Raw genomic sequence first — 24,113 nt, 5'->3', positions numbered from 1 at the left:
GGAATGACCATATTTGCATATGGGACCCAAATCTAAACATGAAATTAATTTGTTTCATGGATGCCTTATAAATATAACTGGAAAGTAATTGTATACACAATGTCTTTAAAAACGTTGTACACAAAACCATATTAAACTATACTGAAACATCAGAAAGCAAAGCTGTTTCTATCTAATCACTAATGTGGACTATTTTGGAGGATTTCAGAATTCTGGATAAGTGATGCTCAACCTGTGTCTCATTTTACCTTCTTTCAATTGGGATTCTACACAAGAGGACTGCACCCTGAATCCAGTAACACCTTTGCTTTAGAGTTTTACATTATACGAAGGATAGACTTCAGAATGTCTTGATCTGATAGTTAAATAACATTATATTTCCTAATATGTACACTATTGCTCTGAATGATAAAAAAGATCTAAATAAGTTGGCAGAGATAGCTTAAGGGGTTGTTCCTATGGCCAGAATCCTATATGGACTTTTCGTATGTGTAAGCACCAACATTAGGGTGCCATGTAGCTCCTCCCACCAAATCTCCACTTACTGGGCGGCAGCTACTGCAGTCAACAGGAACCTGTTCCTTTATTGCTTGAAAAACAGTTGGCTTCCTGTGAGCAAAGGCATTGCAAGAGACAGAAATAGGGTCCTTGTCACAATCCCCCTTGTACTGGAAATCACGTGTGTGTTTAGAGAGAGGGGGAGGCTGAGACGGCAGCCAGCTGCTTTCCAATAAATAGGGAAATAAATAGGCTCTGTGTCAATTGCAGCAGCTGCTTCCTGGTATGTGGAGTTCAGGGAATTCTTTGTCCCTCTGTAGTCCTTAGGGAAGTGGTTCTCAACCTAGATCCCCAGATGTTTTGGCCTTCAACTCCCAGAAATCCCAACAGCTGGTAAACAGGCTGAGAATTCTGGGAGTTGTAAACCTGGGGACCCACAGGAGAGCCACTGCCTTAGGGTTACACATTCGTAATTGCCATACATGATTCTGCTCCATACACTTTTAATGTCCCATAGCATCATCATCAACAATTATAAGTCTCTAGACAAAACACAGTGCATCTTTTCTGGCCCATGCTTCCATTGGTCACCAGTCCTCTTCTCTTAATGGTTCCAGTTTTTCTGCCATAATTATTAATCTTACAAGTAAATAAGTGTGTGTAATTGAATGTTGCCAAGAGATTTATTAACCGACTGTACTATGTTTTCCCTCTCTAGATGCCACCTTTTTCTTCTACTTTACCTGAAGTGCACTACCACCATCTTAAGAAAAGAAGCTTTTTATTCCAAGAACAGGGTAATAGGGAAGAAAACATAGATGTTTATCAGATAAAAATGTGTGGTGATCTTGTTACATATTAAGTTATAACATGCAACCTGTCAAGTATTATGGTCACACAGCTCATATTTGTTTCCATGGGGCTAATGTAGGTTTTGGATACAAACCCCACTGAAACGACAGAATAAAAGTGTAGTGACAGTACTGGACAGAATGCACCCATTAGATAGTTCAATAAAACAATAGCTACTGATTAGTTTTTAAAAATAAACCCCAATGTCTCATTTTAAATTTGGCCAAAGTGCATAAATCTCACTTTTACCAAAAAGAGGCACTCATTTTTAAACTCGTCTCATCTGTTTCATTGTAATATACTAGAATTTATGTATTTACCGTGTATGCATTTCTTTTAATATGTGTAAGTCTCATGTAAATGGATATAAATATGATTTTTTAAAGAATTAAATCTATAGTACATGGGGTCCTAGTGCAAAAACTTGACATGAGAGTGTCAAACAATGCTGTTTGTATCTTTCCATTCCACCATTTTTACAGTTTTGAATTGTAGCAAAGTACATTCGATATCTTTAGCAAAGTTATCCGATGCTTCAACACCTTCCTACTTTTTAACGAATCTGTCAATATTTGAAGCTTAACACCTGCCTCTGACAATTTCTAACAGAAAGATCAAAACGTGGAACTTGAGCCAAAAAAAACCAAACCCTGGACCTATAAAGGACAAACAAAATTGTTCCATTTACCTGTAGAAAAGCACTGTGACGGCTCTTCTTTTTAAACTCAAGATGAAGAAAAACTGTTTGCATAAGTCCAATACTATGACAGGGAATTAACAAGAGACATTCTTGCCATTGGCTACTTGTGGACCAAGAAGCAATTTAGCTTTGCTATAAATCACCTTTTTTCCTTCCAAATCCTTCACAGGCTAGCCAGCACTGGCATGAGACAAAACATCAAGGGAAAATAAATCTGATCTTCAGCTGTTCTGTTATTTAAAAATATGCCCTCCATTTCTTCCTTGTAATAGGGGTATTAGGCAGTTACTTGTCTAATCTTATGATTTTATCTAATGGCCTTGCTGAGACTTCTCTGAAGTCAAACTTAACAGAGGAAATAACTGAAAGACAGAACGGTTAATGTATAATGTAGAAAAGTTTAGAGGAGAAACTTATTATCTGATGTGGCTTTCTTTGGTGGTGTTATTGATGTTTATTCTTTGTTTATATGGGAAGTTCCAAAGTAAGACCTAGTTAAGTATGTCATTTATCTACTATTTGCTAAACTCCTGCTGCCTGATTTAGCCTAACGCCTGTCTTTTGGTTATTCCTTTCAGCAGGCTGATCTGAACATCTGCACGTACATTTGTTTTATTGCGTATTTTTTATTTATTTAAAGCAGACTTCGGTTAACCAAACAGTGACAGATTTTCTCCCCTGTTGTCAATAAAAGAAATTCAGTGCTGTTTTATGTGTTCGGTCTGTGATAGGGCTGCATGTGCCATCGTTTCAAGTAGAACTTTAGAGATTATATTCATCCCTGAAGCAATGCTAAACATAACATTTTTGATTAAAAAGGGAGAATGTGCTCTGAAAGACACTGTTGCAGTTTGCCACAAGGTGGCAGAATGAATGTGCCGCTTTAGATGCAGCAAAAATCCTCCAGTGCATATTTTTGTGCAAATGGATTTTAGAAATGGCCACCAGGACACTGGATTCACCCAGTGATTACTGCACAGTATAATGATGTAATCATTGAAGCCTTAGTAATAGTCAAATAGTTATAAAGCAAAAGTTTTAGGCATAGCTGTAAAAGATTTTGGGAAGCAGCATTCTGGTGAGATTTCTGTTCCAATGACCTTTTAGACACACATGCTTTTGAAATTTGCACTGGAAGACATTCCCACCTCCTCAAGATCAGATGTTAATTTTTATACATACCCCTGCCCACGCACTATTTCTCCAACTACATGTGCTTAAGAAACCATCAGCCTCAATATGTAGAAGCACAGAGTTGGAAGAGACAACTCCCAGTAGCCCTAATTAGCATAGCCAATGACAAGAAACATAATACATCTTTTTTAATTCAGCAAAAAGACCAGAAAGATACAGGGTCTTTCTCAAGACTGCACAGTGGCTTTAAGGCAAAGGAAAAGATCACTATTTTATCATTAAATGTCAGCACTGACAGCCATATTCACCCAAAAAATTACACAAGGAACTTAAAAAGTGACGTTCAAAACTGGAATTATTTTAACTGGCGTGTGTATATGTGTGTCCATGTGTGTGTGTGGGTGTGTGTGTTCAGCATCACCATCTAGTTTCATTACCTGGAAAAGCCTAGCATTCTCTCTTTCTTGTAATGTGTTTCCAAACGGAATATCTAAGAAGTAGTTGGCTACAAATTTGTGATTTACAAAGGGGAAGAATTTTACAACTGGATACCTGTCACTTGAGGAGAGTGTTTATCACGTTCTTGTTTCCCAGACCTCTGATAAGTAGAGGGGATATAGTTTTTAAAATGTACTCATTATGTAAGTGAGATGGACAACAACCAAGCATGGCTACATGAGGAAATATTTCCACTGATGTGTAGAAAGATGTTGATATGGGGAATTAATTAGTTCCCATATGCTATGGCAAATTTCCCTTTTGAAAGAGTCTCAACTCTGGCCTGACCTTACTGCTAGTCCCAATGACAGCAAACTCTTTGAATCAATCTTGATTGGTGAATCAGTATCTATGTAATTAACAGGGATTCAGTGAATATACTATGGTTGGGATTTTTTCACCATTCTCTAACTACATAAGGTGATCATCTGCACCGAAAAAATACAATCTACCTATAGAAGGGAAAGGAACAGTATGAGCTCCTTTAATAAAAAAGTGAAAAATCACAATGGCAGTAATTATTTACAAGATAGGAGGTCCTGAGGCTCACATAGGAGTACAAACTCAAGCTGCTGCCAAACCAATGCAGCCAATGACCGCTCCTATTATCATCATCCTAAATCACAGGCAAATGGCACAGCTGTGATCTAGCATATAAATGGCAACTCTAGAAAGCCAATCCAATCAGAGCTGTTATCCATCTGTAGTCTGGAATTACGAGGCTTTGAAAATCCTCCCAGTCTCTGGTTTCAAGGAACAAAGTATGACAATCAAACTTAGAAAAGCTTTATCCTGCTGTATTTCTGTGCCCAATAGTGAGCAGAGGGGTCTTCCTTTTAAATATTCTCTTGTCTTTTTTTTTTTTTTTTTGCAGTAATAGAAAATGTTTGTGTTTTCCTAACACCGGAAGTAATTTTACTTCTCAGAACTGAGCTACTGAAAAGGCTTCTTTTGGGGAATGACTATAACAATATGGCAGTATAATTAAACACACAGTAAGATTGATGGGACTTAAAAGTGTTTAATTTTGGCACAACATGCCCCATGGCATCACCTCCTGCTTTAAAATTTATCGTAGGTTTCAAACTGTGTGCAAGCTATAAACTTTCCATTTACACTACTGCCTTAATATAAAAAAGATCCTTCATTTAAAAATCACTACGAAGTTACATTTGTATGTATCACTGTAGCATTATACTAAGTCTAATAATTTTTGCAGTTATTAGACTTACCTGATATACCAGGTATTACTCACATTTGAAAAGCTGTTACTTCAGCTTAGTCTTCAGCACTTCTTCAACATGCTTAAACACAGCAGGGTCCTCAATGGTTGGACTTATCTGAGGAAATAAGAAATCAAGACATTAGGATTTTAACTGCTTTGCTGAAATCAAACTATTTGTGCTTCAAAAAATAGTATTTAAAAGCCACAAAATACCTTCTTGCGATGGGCTGCAATCATCACTTCATTGTTTTTAATACAAATATGATTTCAGACTAATGTGATGAGTACAATAGTGTGAGAAAGTTATGAGCCACCTGAAATAGCAAAGTTGTTCAACTAAGCTTTATTAAGTCAGGCCCCTTCCACCGAGCTGAATAAAACTCCACATTTTCTACTTTGAACTGGAATATATGGCAGTGTGGACTCAGACAACCCAGTTCAAAACAGATATTGTAGGATTTTCTGCCTTGAGATTCTGGGTTATATGGCTGTGTGGAAGGGTCCTCCGCTATGGAAAGGTACATTTTTAATCGCTGAATGAGTCAATGCAATGGTTTTGCTTCACAAGGAGTCATGTGAATGTACCACAAAAGTTAGACATAACTTTAGGAGCATGGTGTTAAGACTACAAACTTACAAAGAGCACTGTGCAGAAGAACAATATTAAGTAAAAGTATTATCTATGATCACTGCAGTAGCTGAATGCTGCTTTTCACCTTGTATGGTTTTCCATTCACTAGAGAAGAAAGAGCTGACCGCGGGATCTTGCCAGAACGGGTCTTCGGTAGCTGTTTCACAAATACTGCTTTCCGAAATGCTGCCACGGGGCCAATATTTTTTCTAACTCTCTTAACAATTTCTTCCAAGAGCTTTTCTTCTTCAGCCTTCACACCTGATAAGAAATATAAGAGTGTAGTTTTCCTAAGTGGTTTTGTCTGTTCCTATGGTTACAATTCTATTAGCCACCTCAAGGTCATAGACATGTCAAGGTATGAGCTTGAACACCAATCACACAGCTGGATTTTGCCTCCATTAACAGACTGTCTCACCATTTCTCAAGACACACAACGCCAATGGTACATGGCCCTTTAAAGAGTCTTCCTGGCCAACAACCGCACAATCTGCTACATCACGATGGGTCAAGACGGCCTGGTGTAAAAACAGAGAAAGAAAGCCCTGAATGAACATATTATAGTGAACACATTGTCAGTAAAAAGGATCTTAAAATCCAGAAGTTATATCCTGTTTCCAATTTCAATGCCATGGAAAGCTTTCAGAATTACAATGAAATTAGCCAAGAAACTAGCCACAATGCAGAAATCCTGTGATTTGAAAGGCTCTAATATTGCAGTTGGGTTTGCATGGCAGCTTGCATATATCCATACTATGATGTGCCTATGGTGATTCAGTTTCCATACATAACACAGTACTATTGATTACCAAAAACCAACTGTCAAAGTTAGATGGTGTTACATTTGTGACCTGCAATTTTACACCTTTCATTTTGTGAGATTCCAAAATTAAGGCCAGTGACATACAGAAATGATTCAAGGTCTTTTCACTGAAACATTTGAATTGACAGCAATTTACCACCTGTTTGTCAAAATGAAGACACAATTATGCTGTAAAAATTAAGAGGCTGTAAAAAATTAAGACATATTTTCCCTGAAGCAGAAGAGACAAGGTCTGAGAACTCTTTCTAGTGCTTATAGTTAAATATAATTTATTTAAAACTTTATAACTTTGCATTATTTTTCTCTAAAAAACTAAGACTATGATGAATGGCATGATTTTAATATTGAATGTAATATTTTTCACTCTTTAATATGTATTAATTTTAATTTTAATGTCATTAAAATCGTTTGTAGCTCTAAGGCATTGAATAATGGCCAATATGTAAGCCGCCTTGAGTTAAGAAAAGCGGGGTATAAATAGGGTGAATAATAAGATTGCCAGAATAGGGAAACTATATAAGTTTGTCCTCAAATGTTCCCTTGACTCTGATAGCCGAGATCCAATAAGTGTACATACACTGATGGGGGGAAAAGGTGTAAGGAGCTGATTCCCCAAGCAGCCCCCTCACATTTGTGGCAGGACTGTTTCTTTTTCCAGTTCTCTATAACACCCAATGGTCTGCTCTGAATGGTGTCCCTGATTCCAGGAGAAGATATTAAGGGTGTTTGGGAGCTGCAAAGTGAGGAATCACTTCCTCTTGGCTCTCCTCACATAGTTTCATGCAATGCCAACAGTTTGATCTGTGCCACAGGGTTTATCCAAAGCATGATTAAGTCTACTTCCAACTCTGTTTTCATGACTATTTTGATGCTAATTTCCCTTTAAAATGTTGATTCATTTGGTTCAGCCTTTCTCATTATTTTTTTCCCTTTCTAAATATCTTCCTTGCTGTTCTTGATCTTTCCTTTGCATTTGACAGTGCTGCTCATTCCTTTTTCTTCCTTTTTGCCTTGGTTTATGTGAATCTTTTGTCCTTTGTGCCTTTTGTTATTTTAATTTTAATGCTAATACAACAAGAATAAAATGGGGGGGGGGGGGAGAGAGAACCAGAAATGAGCGCCGTTCCTAATGTCACTGATGATCAAACAACAACCGGTTAAGCTGTGTATGGCTGAATCCTATAACTGAAAGGGTATGAGGGTATGAACAATTCATTTACACTATCCATGTCACAAGAAAATAGTTTTAACCATGCTTAAATATCTGCAAACTTTGAACCAATTCTCTAAAATAAAAATGAATATGTGTTGTAGCTTCCAACCAAAGAGAGGCCACTTCAAGATATGACCACATCATATGTATCAAAGAAGTATTATCCCTATTAATCTGAAAGCATCTACTGAAATAACCAGCGTCTTTCTAAATAGGTTCACTGTGAGTTTTTGCTGATTTAATCTTGATTTTATATTTAAGGAAACACTATATGGAGAAGCTTAAACAGCTTTCCACAAATTTTGTTGTATTCAAAATTAAAATCCAGCAATAAAATCTTGACCATCATATCTACCTTAAAAAGATTTCTAAGAAGTCACAAGATGGAGATTGCACTGAAGATTTAAAATCTTCATCAGAGTTTTCATTTTATTGGCATTTGTATTACCATTGTACTTACCTCCTCAAGTGCACCTGCCGAAATTCTGTGGCCTGCAACATTGATCACATCATCCACTCGAGACATGACATACAAATAGCCCTCTTCATCCATGTAACCTGCATCCATAGTATCATAGTATCCCTGAAAATAAAAGCAGGAAAATGAAATGGTATTGTCAGAGCATTAAATGTAGAATCTTATTTCATCATTTATTATCAGTACAAGTATCCCAAAGTATCCCTTTTGTCATAATCTTTACTCATCCCAATGTTCTTTTTTAATATAGGTGTTATAATCCCCAATTCTGATATGGACAAGTACAAAGAGAGGGCCAGAGATCTTTCTCTTTGCATTCCCCCATTCCCACACATCTCTCATTACCCAGAACCAAAAGTAATATTGCAATCATTTCCAAAAGCCATTTGAAATGATTTTGAGGAATAGGGATGGAGCAAAATAACATTCCAATATATTTTCGCACCAAAAATATTTTGTAGTTTTTTTTTCTTCCTGATGGGGGATTTGGGGTTCCCAAGTGCTATACAGATACCGCCCCCAAGAAGATAAAGAAAATAAGACTGTTTTTTTTTTCCAAGACAAACATGTTTTCTACTATAATATGGAGGTATGTTTTAATATGTGTATTTTACGGAATGTTTCAAAATGAATATGTGTTTATGTTTTAGTAATGCTATAACTCGTCTGAGCTGTAAGGAGAGGTGGGCAAAGGGAAATCACCAAATGATAATGGTTTAAATATATAACCATTCTAGAAACACAAAGATTCAACACTGAAAACACTTCACAAACATCTATGGAAAAATAAACTTAAATGCTACAAAGGTGCACTAAACAAAGAAATTTCAGGGGTACTAGGCTAAAAAGCTAAGGAGAGTACAGCATTCCATAATCTTCAGAAATGCTTCTTGGGCTTTATGACATGGGTACTTGCAATTTTTCCCAAATATTTCCAGGGACGGGTACCATATTTTTGCATAGTGGCTACATTTGTTTCTTTCTTTTCTGAAAATTCACTGAAAACTAACAGCCAAGCTCATAGACTTGCACTAGTTCATAGACCACCTCGTCTGTTGAATTAATCCAAAGTACCAGAGGTATTTAATTATATTTTTAGTTCTCACCGGAAATTTTTGAAAATATAATTCCTTGTAAATCTCCTCATTTTTCCAAAGACCCAAAAAGGCTCCTGGAGGCAAAGGCAACCTGTTAAACAAAATATGCAGTTCAAGATTGTCATAGTTACCGATGAATGACAAATGCTACAAAACTAAGAAGTACATTCAACAGTGGTGATGTTTTGATTTAAAATCCAGTTTTGCTACAGAAAAAAATGCAAAATTACCAAGAGTTGTTTGTGTTAAGGAGCCACTTTTCAAGGTTATTAGTCAATAGTCCATCATAAGGACAAGGTTAAAATAACTTAGAAGTCAGTAAATGAACTTTATTTGAAGGGCCGTAACCTTTCCTTATTTGTGTGCTAGAGCTGGCAATAGATTGAAATTCTCTTACATTATGCAAGAATAGTAAATGTTAAACATTACAAACAACTGTCTATCAGATTCCATCCTCAATACTTCAAAAAATCTTATGCGTAATTCAGAATATGGCCATAATATGCTCTGCAGATGTAGGCCTCAATCCAATGGCTAATCCCAGTTAGAATAGTCCTCTTCGATCGTAGAAATGTTGGTTTGACTTAATCCAATGGGTCTACACTAGCTAGGAATAATAATTAGATTGAGGTCACTGGAAAGCATTTAATTTTACCCTGCAACATCCAAAACAAAGCTGCAGTCAGATAGGAAAGCTATCAAAACATATTGATGAACCAATGTTGCAAGTGTGTCAATATGAAATCTTCCAGGGATTTCACAGTCAAATTTTATGCTATTAGAACTCCAACTTTCATGACCTAATTCCCAAAATGTTGGTTTGAAAAAAGCCACTACGATGGGAGGGTGTCAAACTTCACAATATAAAAGATTTTAACATAGTATGAAACAGAATGGTCATGCTTCCATAGCTGAGTAGCAAGTAACACTGTTTCTGCTTAGTAGTCTGTAGGAGAAAGCATCACACAGGATCCCATCTATCTCAACAATAACAAAAACTGCTCACCTTGAATCCACCTTACTGTTAAGGCCCTGTCATAAATCAATGACTAGAAGTCTCAGAAGATCTTCCAGATATCTCATCAATATTCTTTTAACTTGCCTCCACAGTAGCTTTCATGTCTATAGAATTTATTGCCCAACCCAATCTGCCTCGCCAGCCACCCCCTCAGAGGCGAGAAAAAGAAGAACAACGCTTATTCTCAACATTGTTACAATAACATGTGGCTGAACTTGCATGGAAAGTAGCAAAAAAAAAAAAAAAACCCAAAGCACTAAAGAGCACATCAACCATCCCTAAATTATTATGAGCGAAGGCTTCCTCTGGATCCATCTCATTTACAGTACTACCAGAGAGATGTTTCAAATATGCATTCTTTCCATATTCACAAAAGTATCCAGGATAATGCACAGCAAATATGGCAAACTAACATATCACACCAATATCAACCATCCTAGAAGTTAATTTGGCATGCTTTCTTTATTTCCATGGTCATGATCCAGCAGTTTTTTTCCAGCTTATTTTTCTAACTTCTTCCTGTTAACAGTTCACACCCATTTGATCTCTATTATATTTTCTAATGGACACTTCCCCAGTTTCTTCACCTTGGGCCCTTGCCCCTCAATCTGTTACACAGCTTGTCTCATTCCCTGAGCCCTTGTAACATCGTCCTTCTCTGGCCTCCTTGTTCCTTCCCTCCTTCTTTCCCCCCATCACATTAGTTCTCAATTTGCCCTATACAACCGGTTCAGCTGTTCCATTCTTCACAGAATACTTTGTGGGCATTATGTTGTGAATAAGTTGAAAAGTTATGATATTTATGAACATTATATGTTCATGCCACCACAACCAATTGCAATCACCATCTCAAAATCCCTCTGCTCATCAACAATACCATTATCTGCTACTATTTCCTGTTCCAAGAGAAGAAAACTAGCTTTCATGTATGAGTACATCTCAAAGATATTTCTAATTCTTTACATTATACAAAAGGTTGACCTTGCCAATAGGAAGAATATTCTAAGGGTTGACTCTGCCACTAGGAATAATAAGGGCAACAGACAATGGTGGTGTAAATACATGCAAGCACACATATGCATACACTGTGCTCCCACATTCCTTCTGGGCTTGCTAAAATAGCCTCAGGGACAGCACACAACAATCTGCTTTTACCAGTGTTCAACCAGCAGCCTGTTGGATTCTCCATAAAATTAGAGTACTATTTTCTCCTTGGACTTAGGCAGCAAAATGTCTTGGTTCAGCCATATCAATCATAACCAATAGCTTATGGAGGATATAAACCACAATAGCTGTATAAAACCTTGGTTTAAATTTTCTCTCAAACACATTCAATACACAGTTCGAATAGGAAAATAATTTGCATGGCTTTAACTAATATGAGAATAGTAATAATAATTTACTACTACTAATAATAATAATAGTTAGGCCTTTAATTGAGTGCTATGTTATCGGAATGACGACCGGAATGGACTACGACTATGAGATTGATTATGACCCCAAAATAAGACGAAGCGGATTTTTAGCTTAATTAGATGTTTGTATTGGTAAGATGTTGTGTTGTGGTCTTGACTCTTTGTAAATTGTTGTTTTTTCTATGTTTTGTACACCGCCACGAGTCGCCCTAGGGCTGAGAGCGGCGGTTAACAAGTGCAAATAATAAATAAATAAATAAATAAATAAATAAATAAATAAATAATATAATATAATATAATATAATATGGACACGTCAACCCACTCTGAGACTTCTGAATTCAGACTGATAGAGTTTTGGAGCACAATACTCCTGACCTCATGATTGTGAGGAAAAACAAAGTATAGATTGTCAATGTTGCAATTCCAGGTGACAGCACAATTGATGAGAAGCAACTGGAAAAGCTTACATGATATGAGGATTTAAAGATAGAACTGCAAAGACTCTGGCACAAGCCAGTAAAGGTGGTCCCAGTAGTGATTGCCATACTAGGTGCAGTGCCTAAAGACTTTGGCCTGCACTTAAAAACAACAGGTGATGACAAAATTACTATCTGTCAGCTGCAAAAGGCCACCCTACTCAGATCTGCATGCACTATTTGCTGATACATCACACAGTACTAGACACTTAGGAAGCGTCCGACGTGTGATCGAATACAAAAGCCAGCATAGTGGTCTTGTTTGCTGTGTACTAATATTGTTGTGTATCTAATAATAATAATAACAATAATATTATTATTAATAATAATAGAAAACTCAAAGAAGCAGGATTTATCCTATGTATTTTCGTGTATTTAGCATATTACAATGCATAACATAGCTGCACTTCTGATTTATTCAACTGTCTAAAACGTTTTCATAACAGAGAGAAAAGACAATGCTCAGTGACACAGGCATTTATGATTTTCTTAGACCTTCATGGTGGTTTTTCTTTCAGGTTAACCATAAAAAGCAACCAGCACATATTGTAACACAATGTATGCTTTTACCTGTATCTATTCTAAAACAGAAACACTTAATATGCAAGAGAACAACAACACAAAAGGTGCCAAGTTAATTCCATCTGGTGATTTGGACACGGGTTACATCACTCACAACAGGAATAAACATCCACTGTTGACAATAATTTAAAATGCAAACCTTTAAAGAAATGTTTCTATTTAAAGGGGTTTGTTTAGTACTTAGCGCATCACGTGTACTAAATGTTTTTAATAATGAATTACATACAAATGTACAGATTTTTCAAATGCAGTCTCTCCTTCCACTTCAGTGGTGTCTCCACTCTGCCTCCAATGTTCTATCACTGAACATTTGAAGCTACCTCAAAGCCAAAAGTTCCTGTGGCAGTAATTGATTTGCTTACTGAGGAATGAATATGCTGGCTCTCTGCACATATTGCCCTTTTCCTTCCACAAACTAACATGGCTGCTAGGCTGAAATGAAGACATTTAGATCTCTTATGGAACAACTGAAAATTAACAGTCTTAAAGGCTGAAGCTGCATTAAGCATTTCTTAGCAAAAAGCCAAGAAACAGGGATTATTCATTCTGCAGCTTGACCTATTTCAAGCTTTACAATAAAAGGGAATAGATTTTCCATACTCTAAAACAAACAATACCGGAAAAGCAACATGTTTTACGGCCAGTTAAATGCACAGGGGAAAAGATTCAAAGCATTTGATGCCTTCTGAGTGTTAAACAAACATGTTGCTCTAACGTAACAGGCACTGCAAACATCTGCGACTTTCAGAGATATGGAACTACCTAGCAAATCCATTTTCTTTTCTTTTAACAAAAAAGCATGGAATTCACAGAATTGGGTATAATCTTACTGTTTCTAAGAGCCGTAGCAAACTACTGGAAGCGAGAGCGAGCTTGTGCTCGAGCTCACTCCGAAGCCCCGCCTTTTTCCCCCCGAGGCTGCTCTCTCTCTTGCTAGTGTGCCTGTTTTCCCTTGCTAGGGAAGCGATGCGAGTGTACTCTCGCAGTTGGCAGAATTCAACTGTGAGCGTACGCTCGCATCCCTGCCCTCTGCAATGGAAAACAGGCACGCTAGCAAGAGAGAGAGCAGCCTGGGGGGGGGGGGGAGGCGGGGCTTCAGAGCAAGCCCGAGCGCAAGCTTCCTGTAGTTTGCTGCGCCACGAGCGTATGCTCGCAACGCTACCCTAGCAAAGGGAAATAGGCAGAGAAAGAGGCGGAGCATCGTTCGTGCTGGCTTAGTTTGCTCTCGCAAAATCCTAGTTTGCTACGGCTCTTAGAGTGTATTCTGGAGGACATGGGTTTTACAAAATTCCCTGTCCATGTGCAGAAGGAAGTCATCCTCAAGAACTGTGTAATGACAAAAATGTACAAAAAACTGCTGATTCTCTACTATTAGTGCACACAAAGTGCACTGACTGGTAAGGAAAAACATTCAGGGACAGAACTGCTCAAAGACAGCAACATATTGGAGAATTGTTCCTCTACTAATTTTCACCATTCACTGGATTGTTCTGCCTGCCTCACTGGAAATGCTAGAGTAAAAGATAGTGGGCCAGAAGAGAGTAGCAGTTTGAGTGTTGGACTAGGGGCGCTTCCAGACAGCACTAAATCACGGGTTTTAAACAGGAGCAAAAAGTCCTGGAACTTCAGAAGAGGCCCACATACAGACGTGTTGTCCTGGGATTTCTGCCTCTGTTGTCCAGATTTGATGCTTTGTTGTGAGATTTAGAGGCTCCCAAGCTGGCCACCATGGGACTTCCATTGGAAACTTTGGCCGTTTTTTAAAAAACCCTCAAGATGTGGATATGTGGAGAATCACTGCAGTGAATCACTGCAAAAGTTCCGGTTTTTGTCCTGGCCAGAGAAACTGTGCCCTCCACAAGTTTCACGAAGTTTCTGGTACATAAACAAAGTTTTTGCCTTCTACTCAAGTGTCACCTTCTTTTTAGGAAATGACTAATCTGGAACAAACATATAAAATTTGGGAACAAACCCAGTTAAAAGAAATCCCATGATTTCCAATTGCAGGAACATACAGACATGCGAAGATCTTTGGCTCAAAACCATGACATTCCAGCACCTGGAAATGTATTTTGCCTTTTGTAGCAACTGCTTCCATGTTTACAGGGAATGGCATCTGGCCACCTGTCTGCTGCAGAAGCTCCTGGAATAAAGGTACTGTTTGGACAGGTCCTAGGACTCCAAATCCCTAGTGAGGCATGGAAATGATACTTTTTCTAGCCTTAATATTCTGCAATCTTTAAACAACTTTTTAAATACATTTGAAGCTCCCTGTTGCAAACATTGCATAAGCTTTTAAGATGACAAAACTGAAAATAAACACTGCCAGGTATAATCAAATATAAACAAAGCTAGAAGCAGAATATGTCATGAAGCAAAATATATGAATCATCATTAAGCAGGCAACAAGTTTGCATCACATTCACAAATTCTATTTGCACGTGAAAATATGTGTTGTTTATTTGCACTCAAGTACAAAATGTAACAGGTGATGTATATGCAGGTTTTGATCCAGCACTATCTTCACAGCTTGTATGAAAGGAATTAACATCTCAGTCATGGCTAAGTTCCATAGGAATGCAGAAAATAGGAAGGACTAAAGCTAAAACAGTTATAATCAGCTGAGTAAAATAACAGTCAACTTGGGTATTACCTGTAAGGCAGCCAAAAATGCAATTGGCATAAACCACAGTAGCAGAAGGTTAGTCTTAAGATCTTAAGCAGAAGCAGTGGAAACTGAAGAGTAGGAAAGCAGAAAAAGACAAAAAATCAGGTCAGTGCTCCAGTAGCACTTAAGAAGTTATATGAAATGGTAGTTTGCCTACGTGGATGTCTAGATGCCAAGATCAGAATACCACATGCTAATATGGAACAATGTGAAAATAACGAGCTAATACTTAAATAAAGTTTGCTTGCATTAAAGGTAAAGGTAGACTGATATTAAGTCTAGTCGTGTCCGACTCTGGTTGGTGGTGCTCATCTCCATTTCTAAGCCGGAGAGCTGGCATTATCCACAGACACCTCAAAGATCATGTGGCCAGCATGACTGCATGGAGCTCCATTACCTTCCCACTGGGGTGGTATCTATTGCTCTACTCACATTTGCATGTTTTCGAACTGCTAGGTTGGCAGAAGCTGGTTGGCAGAAGCTGGGGTTAACAGCTGGAGCTCACCCAGCTCCCCAGATTCGAACCGCTGACCTTTCAGTTAGCATGTTCAACAAGCTCAGCAGTTTAACCCGCTGAACCATTTGCATTACAAGTGTGGGATTATAAAAATGATAAATCATAATTATAAAAAAATGGAGGAGAAAGTGAAAAATTCCCAAAACATTTTCTATTGCTGGGTTGAAAGTGTTATTTCCTGTATCATTATGTGGTAATTACTTTGAAACTGGTTGAGAGTTTGACCCCTTCTACATTGCTCTGTATCGCTGGATCTGATCCCAGATTATCTGCTTATCCCAGTGGAGATTCAGGCCCCTTCTCTAAAGCCATGTAATCCAGATTTTGAAAGCAGATAATTGACATTATCTGCTTGGAACTGGATTATATGAGTCTACACTGCCAGATAAGCCAGTTCAAAGCGGATAATCTGGGATCAGATCCTGGTATATAAACCTGTGTAGATCCAGCCTCTATGAGCTATTCATTGAAAAACTATAGCAATATATAGAGCAGGATGTCCCACAAAAACAAAATTTTGCAGTTTAATAAACTTTCCTATGTTTTTATCATAGAATTAATTAGGAAATGACATTTAAAATCCAGGATCAAAAATTGTGTTACATAGTGTAATCTATGTGTTATTTTAAGAAATGGACACTAAGGTGACCATAGCAGTCCCAACTCCGTATCCTGCTCTGAAGCCAGTTTGAAGTGGGTTAAAAGGCTGACATGTTGCAAAAGTTCCTAAAATACTAAAACTTCATATATTGGGTCGTTGTAGGTTTTTTCGGTCTATATGGCCTTATTCTAGAGGCATTTTCTCCTAACGTTTCACCTGCATCTATGGCAAGCATCCTCAGAGTGAGGTCTGTTGGAACTAGGAAAATTGGGTTTATATATCTGTGGAATGAACAGGGTGGGACAAAGAACTCTTGTCTGTTGGAGCTAGGTGTGAATGTTTCAACTGACCATATATTATACACATGAAGGAGGTCCATTTATTGAAAGGGGCAGCAAGGTTATGCCACTAAACCACAGCAATGCCACATGTCTTCCCCCTCTCCATCCCACCTTTCAACATGTCAAGTATAGTTATTATGGTGGGGAAGCTTTGGTTCATTGGCCTCTATACACCTGAGTTTCCAGGGAGAGGAGGTTCTAGAAGTCTAGAAGAGAAACATAGGTGTTATGTTTCTCTTGTCAGATGTCTATGTCCAATGTGTAGACATCGTAGATGAGGAAGCTATAAATCTTCAAGGCAATGCCATTATTTCCTCATAATCACATGGATAAAATGAATGTAGGAGATGGAAGAAGTGGCTGCATCAAGACAGTAACATAGGAGAATCCCAAGTGTGTACTGAGAGTGGAACACAGAATACCATGTTAGATTATAGAACACCTCCTCTATTTTAAAGCTATTAGCTGTTAACAATTGCACAGCCTGCACAGTTCTCAGAAGCAAACAGGAAAGAACCTAATAAACACTTTAGTTCTGTACTACAGGATTCAGAAACATTGAGACAGCATATCAAGTACTTATTACTTGCATTTGTTTCTTCACTTTTTAATAATTACTAAATCATCAGCTTTTTACAAAAAGAAATTACATTGATCTATAACCTTTGAAATCATAGGCCCTTACTTTAATTTTGCTTAAGCCCAATGGGGAATTTTCCTTAAGCAAGTATTGACTTCTGAGTATCTTTCGGTAGAATGGTTACAAACACTGCAGCAGATCAATGAAGCGGAAAGTAGGTTTTGCAATATTCCCTAATGAACCAAACATGCCTTTCCATGTAAGCTGTAAATTGGCAAGCAGAACATTTCATCATTAAACAGGGCACAATAAAGAAAACTGTAAGTTGTAAGGGTAGACTTACTTTACTTGTCCTCTTAGGAAGTCTGGGTTTCCCATGTTAGGGAGTAGATACACAACTCGAAAAAACACTTTTTATAAAATGACAACTCCAAGAATCCCCATCCAGCATGGCTGGGAGACTGTGGGAGTAATAGTCCAGAAAGTAACTTTTCCAAACTCTGGCTAGAGGTGATTTATTTAGCTAGCACAGCAATAATATTCACAATGTTGTAGGTTTTTCAGGTTGTATGGCCATGTTCTAGAAGCATTCTCTCCTGACATTTCACCTGCATCTATGTCAGGCATCCTCAGTGGATGCCTGCCATAGATGCAGACAAAACGTCAAGAGAATATGCTTCTAGAACATGCCCATACAGCCTGATAAACCTACAACAACCCAGTGATTCCGGCCATGAAAGCCTTCGACAATATATTCACAATTATTCAATCACATCTGTATGTTCGGATGAACTCCCAAATGCTCAATCTCTATTTTTTTAACTTATTTCTTACATATTTCTTACAAACTTATTGACTGCTTACTTCACCACAATGTTTCCCAAAGTCTTTGCTTTTACAATTTGCTTGTTGTCATCCAGAATCATCACTGCAATAAAAGGACATAACAAGAAGTCACAAAAATAAGTGCAGCCCCACTAGATCTAATTAGACCATTCAAAAAAAAATATAACCTTGAACTTAACACACACGTGGAAAGAAATTATAGATACTTGCATTGCCTGTCTGGATTTCAAATTGCAGAAACAGAAGAAAGTTGAACAAAGTTGTAATATAAAGCTGTTGTGTATGTGTGTGTGTGTGTGTGTGTGTGTGTCTGTCTGTCTGTCTGTCTATCTATCTATCTATCTATCTAAAGTAAAATGATATAGATACTACAGCCTAAAGGGATTTTTCAGTGTTCATGTAAGATGAAAAATGAAAATGAATACCAACAAATACAAATAGCTAAACAGCAGCTGAGATATTTTAAGCATCACTTAGCTTTTATAAAGCAACAGTGTACAATGCCAGATTTTCATTGGTTTCAGCTCTGTTTTAAAAAGCTTTGTACAACCCAAAGGAGCTGCTGTACTTGCTATTTTACTACACCTTCAATCGTTGTACACTACTCTTGTTTTCTTTGTAGCAGACAGAAAGGGGTCCAGCTCCTCATTTTGGGAGGAGATTGTGGGAGAGAAGCAGTTACCTCAGAACTAACACTGGCTATGAAACATCAATCCAGGGGAGGTTGGTATGGTTATCATCTGATTCCAGCTGATTACATAACAGAATTGTATGCTTTACCTGGCATTGTTATTGCTGCTGTTGTTACTGTGTGCCTTGAAGTCCTTTCCAACTCATGGTGCCCCTAAGGTGAACCTATCATGAGGTTTTCTGAAGGAAAGGTATATCACTTGCCCAAAGTCACTTAGTGGGTTTTTATGGTTGAACAGGGATTCAAACTCTATTTTCCAGAGTCATAGTCCAACATTCAAACCACTACGACATGCTTGTCTTGCATTGCTCCTGAAACAATCAAGCGCCATTTGGTAGAGATCGACATGCTGAGCAGAGAGTCCCTTCAAGGCTCAGTTTACACATTGTTGAAGCATGACAAGATGGATGGATGGTATCCTTGAAGCAACTGGCTTGACCTTGAAGGAGCTGGGAGTGGTGACGCCCGACAGGGAGCTCTGGCGTGGGCTGGTCCATGAGGTCACGAAGAGTCGAAAGCGACTGAACGAATGAACAACAACAACGAAGCATGACATGAGCATCACTTGCTCCTATGAGTCTCCTGCTTCAGCTCCCCATACACCTATCTACAGTGCTAACTGTATCCTGAATTACTGCTTGATTAATAGGCCTTATCTTATCTGAAATTTCTTTGCTCAATGCAGCTTTGCCTTAGAAAAACCAGAACTGAAACCTCAACACTTCTCAAACTTCTGGTGAAGAAGAACCAGCATACTGCTTTAGCCGCCCCCTGCCCCTCAATGGAATATCACCTCATCGTGATGAGGCGGTTGTGTGTTCCAATGAACCTGCAGTTGTAGCCATAGTCATGTGCTCCCAGGCAGCAAGGTCACAGGGGAGGAACCAGATCAAGGACAATCTAAACTCCTCAAGGCAGAGCGGGCAGATGATGGCATGATACATGTTACAATGGCTGTGAAGGCAGAAGAAAGCTGCAATAAATGAGGGGCCACCAGTTGTAAGGTTAACTATGCCACTGGGTCTGAACCTCTTTCTGTGTAGACTGTGTATTGATCAGCAGTGCACTGATCTCCACACATAAAAGAAATTCATGCACAGGCATCGGCCAAGAACCATTTTGCTAACTCCATATGGGGAAAGGGCTAGAAAAGATGCCTAAACATAGTCCCAGTCTCTTATCCTTTACTAGTTTGCTGCATCTAGAAGGGTCATCACCTTGCGGTCAAAAAAGACAAATGAATTTTGGAATATACAGACACTGTTGGATAACACAGATAATGAATGCTCTGAACACAGGACTGCTATTATTGCAAGGGTGCTGAGGTGCTTTAAAATTGATGTAGCAGCACGCCAAGAGACCATGGGAGCAGGAGAGGGACAGCTGAAGGAAGAAAAAGGAGGCTACACCATTTTCTGCTAAGGAGTGCCTGAACAGGAACGAAGAATACATGGAATTGTCTTTGCTATCAGAAACAACCTGGTGAAACATCTGTCTGAAGCACCTTTAAACATGACTTTCAACCCTTCAAATTAATCTTGCCAAAAACCAGCAGAGAACTACCATAAGTGACTATGCACCAACACTAAGTGCTAACAAAGAGACCAAGGAAAAAATTATGTCAGCTGGAAACCATCCTATCAGAAATACCTAAGGAAGACTCCCCTGGGTGATTTTAATGCAAGAGTTAGACAAGATTTCGACAGGATTTTGACCCATGGTCAGGGAATATAGGGAAAGATGGGGTCAGAAACAGTAAGCGAATGGCATCCTACTTCTAACCAATGTGCAGAACACAAGTTTGTCACCACCAGAGAGAAAGACTCTAACTATTCTTCCCAAACACTTTCCCCACAGCACAGGGCTCTTTTAGACATAACAATTTCAGGTTAATAAAACTACAGTTTATCAAAATGAGAAGTAGCACAGAACCCACACACTATCCCCTATGTTCACCTCTTTCCACCTTATACTGCTATGGAGCTTTGATCATGGTTAGTTTAAATGAGAGCTTCTCATTCACCCGTTCAAATGTAACCAGACACAACAAAGGCAGAAATGAAAGCAAGGCATAGACAAACCTAACAAGTAGTCATGTCCAAAGCGGTTTGGGTGTTGGACTGACTCCAAGAGACCAGGTTTGAATCCCCACTCAGCTATGAAAAATCACTGGATGAACTTGAGCAAGCTACACACTCTGAGTCTCAAAGGAGAGCAACTGCAAGTAGTCACTGAACAAATGTTGCCAAGAAAACCTCATAATATATTCACCCTTGGGACACTATTAAGTAAGAAATGACTTGAAAGCACACAACAAATGTCTAAACTGACTCTGCTCTGTATTTATTGTCTTGGTTTTGAAAATAGATGTGTTGTTGTTGTTATTGTTGTTGTTATTGTATATATATCCCACTTTGTCTTTCCGTAAGTGGTTAACATTAAAATCATTACAATACAGTTTAAAATGTACAAACATACAAATATTTAAACTGTATTAAACATAATTAGCATTAAAAACAATTCAGATTAAATCCATAAAAACATAGATTTTCCTTCCAAAGATTATTTTTAATCAAAGCACTCAATTCTGTTTTCCAAATAACAGAATATTTCTCATTTAAGTCAAGTAGCCTTAAGATAACCCTAATATCTAATCCCTAGTATTCTTAGTTAAACCTTATCTCTAAATTATGAAAATATTACAGTATTCTTAATCTTACAACTGCACACGTTCAGTTCTGCGTTCAGATGTCTTCCATACCAGAGGCAGCTACTGCCTTTCATGCTAGTTCAAAGCCTACATTTCCTACAGCTAAAATAAAAATGTTGAATGTTAGAAGATAATGTGCTTAACATTCCTTTCAAACATCAGCTTCTGCAGAAAACAGCCTTTCTGATATAAGGAGATAGCAGATAAGTTTAACTGAAATATGATTGTTCATTCACTGATCACAATGGACATTCAGCATCATCTTTATAAGCTATAAATACACAAATGCTATTTAATGTATAAAGATTCCAAGTGAGGAAATTGAAATATGCATAGTTTTTCAGCGCTTATATCGTAGGCTTTAGAAAATACATGTAGCTCTTGATACAGACAAATGCTCCTTGATATTGAGACTCCTTGTATTTGTTTGTGCAGGCAATCCCCATAAACACAAGATGTCTAATGCAGCACAGGCCTGCACATTCATCTCCATTTTGTGCAAGAGTTACTTTGACTTAGCCAATGGAGAGAAAATTCATGACAACTGTTTTTTGCACACAGAAAGATACTGATGAAATTTTAGGGTTATGTAACACACATAGTTCAATTTTTCCTGGTCTACAGGCAGATTCAGTCTGTCTCCTATGAAAGTTAATAAACAAGATACAGTAGATGTGTAGCTTGTTCTCTTCTCTCCTGCACCCAGACAATTGATTAAATTTCTTTGACTTCTATGCACACAGAACAAACAGTTCAGTGTGGAGACCTGCATGGCAGAAACAAAGAGTGGGGGACCATGAAATCTTATGTGTTACAGATGGTAACAGGCACATGACAACACAATTGATGTCACTGAGTTATCACTTTAAATGCTAGTGGTCCTGTCTCTTCTCCATGCAGGAGGGTGTCTGCAGAAGCAGCTGAGTCCCAAGTCTCAGCTATCCTAAAGTTCAGTTGGCAACCACAAACATCATCAGAGAGCAGAATGGAAGGGAATCTCCCACTGTTTCCTCCAATCCTCTCTCACACCTCCTTCAAAGGCAAGACTGATTCTACACCAATAAAAGTTCCCACTCCTGCTATGAAATTCTAATGTGCTATGTATAGCACAACTTCAATCTGTGCTACATTATGTTGTGCCTGCTGGAAGTAAATATGTTATTGCACCTTTAGTGACGTATATGAAAAATTGATAATCCTGCAACGTTTATCCTATCATCTAATTAAGTTGTTGGAGAACAGAAACAATAAACCAACCATGTCTTGATCACCAGTTGTTAAATATAGCAAGATTTCCATTTTAAATACACTCTTCTTATTTCGCCTTGTGATAAACCCAGATCTAAAAGAGGATAGGCTTGTACTGTATCTTAGTAACATGTACTGAATAACTTTACCATTGTATCCTGGCACCGGTTTTCCTGCCTGTCCTGGGGGAGGTTTTAAAGAGTTTCCCAAGCCAATGCAGGAAGCTGTTATTGAAGATCCTGTTTCTATAAGACAAGAGAAGAGAGAGTTTTATGAGATCTCTACAGTTATTGTCTTCAACGCAAGCAGCTTAGAGACTACAGAAAAGTTCTTTTGATACATAACATAAGACATTAGGTTTTCTTTAGATCCTTTCAATATACGGATCCAAAAACTGGCTCTGCAGAAATCTATCCTAGCATTGAGATCTAATAATCTTTTCCAAAACTCAAAATCTAACACTGCTGCAACAGTTTTTATCTGTAAAACTAAAACAGGGAGAAAATAGCATGTTGTTTAAAATAAGACAACAGGCATCCCTCCAATGACAACTATATTTTAAGAAATGTCTAACTGAACCTGACCTACCAATCTAAAGGATCTAAACAAAACACAATTGGGCAGTCATGTCAGATTGCATCTCAACCAGCCATCACAGCCAGGAAAGTGCATCAAATCATAGTACCAATTCTATCTAATTACTAAAGACAACTTCAAAGAAATTATTCACTTCAATATCAGCCTACTCTGTTCAAAGTAAATGAACTGCTAATAACTTAAACACAGTATTAGTTACCATCAAAGAAACAGCTACACTAATCAGTTATTATTACAGAAAGGTATATTGTAGCATCAGATGCACTATACTAAGCTACACTTACAGGTAATTTTTTTGTGTCAGAAGCAACTTGAGAAACCGCAAGTCACTTCTGGTGTGAGAAAATTGGTTGTCAGCAAGGACGTTGCCCAGGGGATGCCTAGATGTTTTTACCATCCTATGGGAGACTTCTCTCATGTTCCTGTATGGGATGCTGGAGCTGACAGACAGAAGCTCAATCTGTCTCACAGATTTGAACTGCCAACCTTCAGGTCAGCAGTTCAGCTGGCACAAGGGTTTAACCAATTGCACCACTGCAGCTCCTCAGGTAACTGTATACAAGTTTGCCAAAGAAAGTAAAGATCAAAGCTACTTCTAAAATGATGTGTCCCGACCCCAAAAGGGGTCCCGTAAGAGAAAATAGGGGGTTGGAAAAATCAGCAACACTAAAAG

At 38.1% G+C, this 24,113-nt stretch overlaps 2 protein-coding genes across 13 annotated transcripts in view; one reads left to right on the top strand and one right to left on the bottom strand.

Moving 5' to 3' along the window:
* Positions 1–2,757, top strand: part of PPFIA2 (PTPRF interacting protein alpha 2) — a 285,512-nt gene extending 282,755 nt beyond the window's left edge. For all 10 annotated transcript variants that reach the window (XM_060777389.2, XM_060777385.2, XM_060777383.2 and 7 more), the window contains one exon: positions 1,217–2,757. The gene's annotated coding sequence lies outside the window, so the exon portion shown is untranslated. The remainder of the gene's footprint in view (positions 1–1,216) is intronic.
* ACSS3 (acyl-CoA synthetase short chain family member 3) overlaps positions 1–24,113 on the bottom strand; it is a 64,241-nt gene that overhangs the window by 5,262 nt on the left and 34,866 nt on the right. For 2 of the 3 annotated variants that reach the window (XM_060777390.2, XM_060777392.2), the window contains 7 exons: positions 22,993–23,088; positions 18,213–18,276; positions 9,159–9,240; positions 8,035–8,157; positions 5,957–6,056; positions 5,624–5,799; positions 4,938–5,022 (listed from right to left, as the gene is read on the bottom strand). In XM_060777390.2, the coding sequence (XP_060633373.2) occupies positions 4,951–5,022; positions 5,624–5,799; positions 5,957–6,056; positions 8,035–8,157; positions 9,159–9,240; positions 18,213–18,276; positions 22,993–23,088 (713 nt within the window). In that variant the 3' untranslated portion in view covers positions 4,938–4,950. Of the gene's footprint in view, positions 1–4,914; positions 5,023–5,623; positions 5,800–5,956; positions 6,057–8,034; positions 8,158–9,158; positions 9,241–18,212; positions 18,277–22,992; positions 23,089–24,113 lie in introns of all 3 variants that reach the window. The other variant, XM_060777391.2, reaches the window with a different exon arrangement.

This window comes from Anolis sagrei, chromosome 5 (assembly GCF_037176765.1).
Source record: "Anolis sagrei isolate rAnoSag1 chromosome 5, rAnoSag1.mat, whole genome shotgun sequence".
In the NCBI taxonomy this organism is placed as follows: domain Eukaryota; kingdom Metazoa; phylum Chordata; class Lepidosauria; order Squamata; family Dactyloidae; genus Anolis; species Anolis sagrei.
Note: the sequence above shows the minus strand (reverse complement) of the source record. Positions and strands in the feature narration are given on the sequence as shown.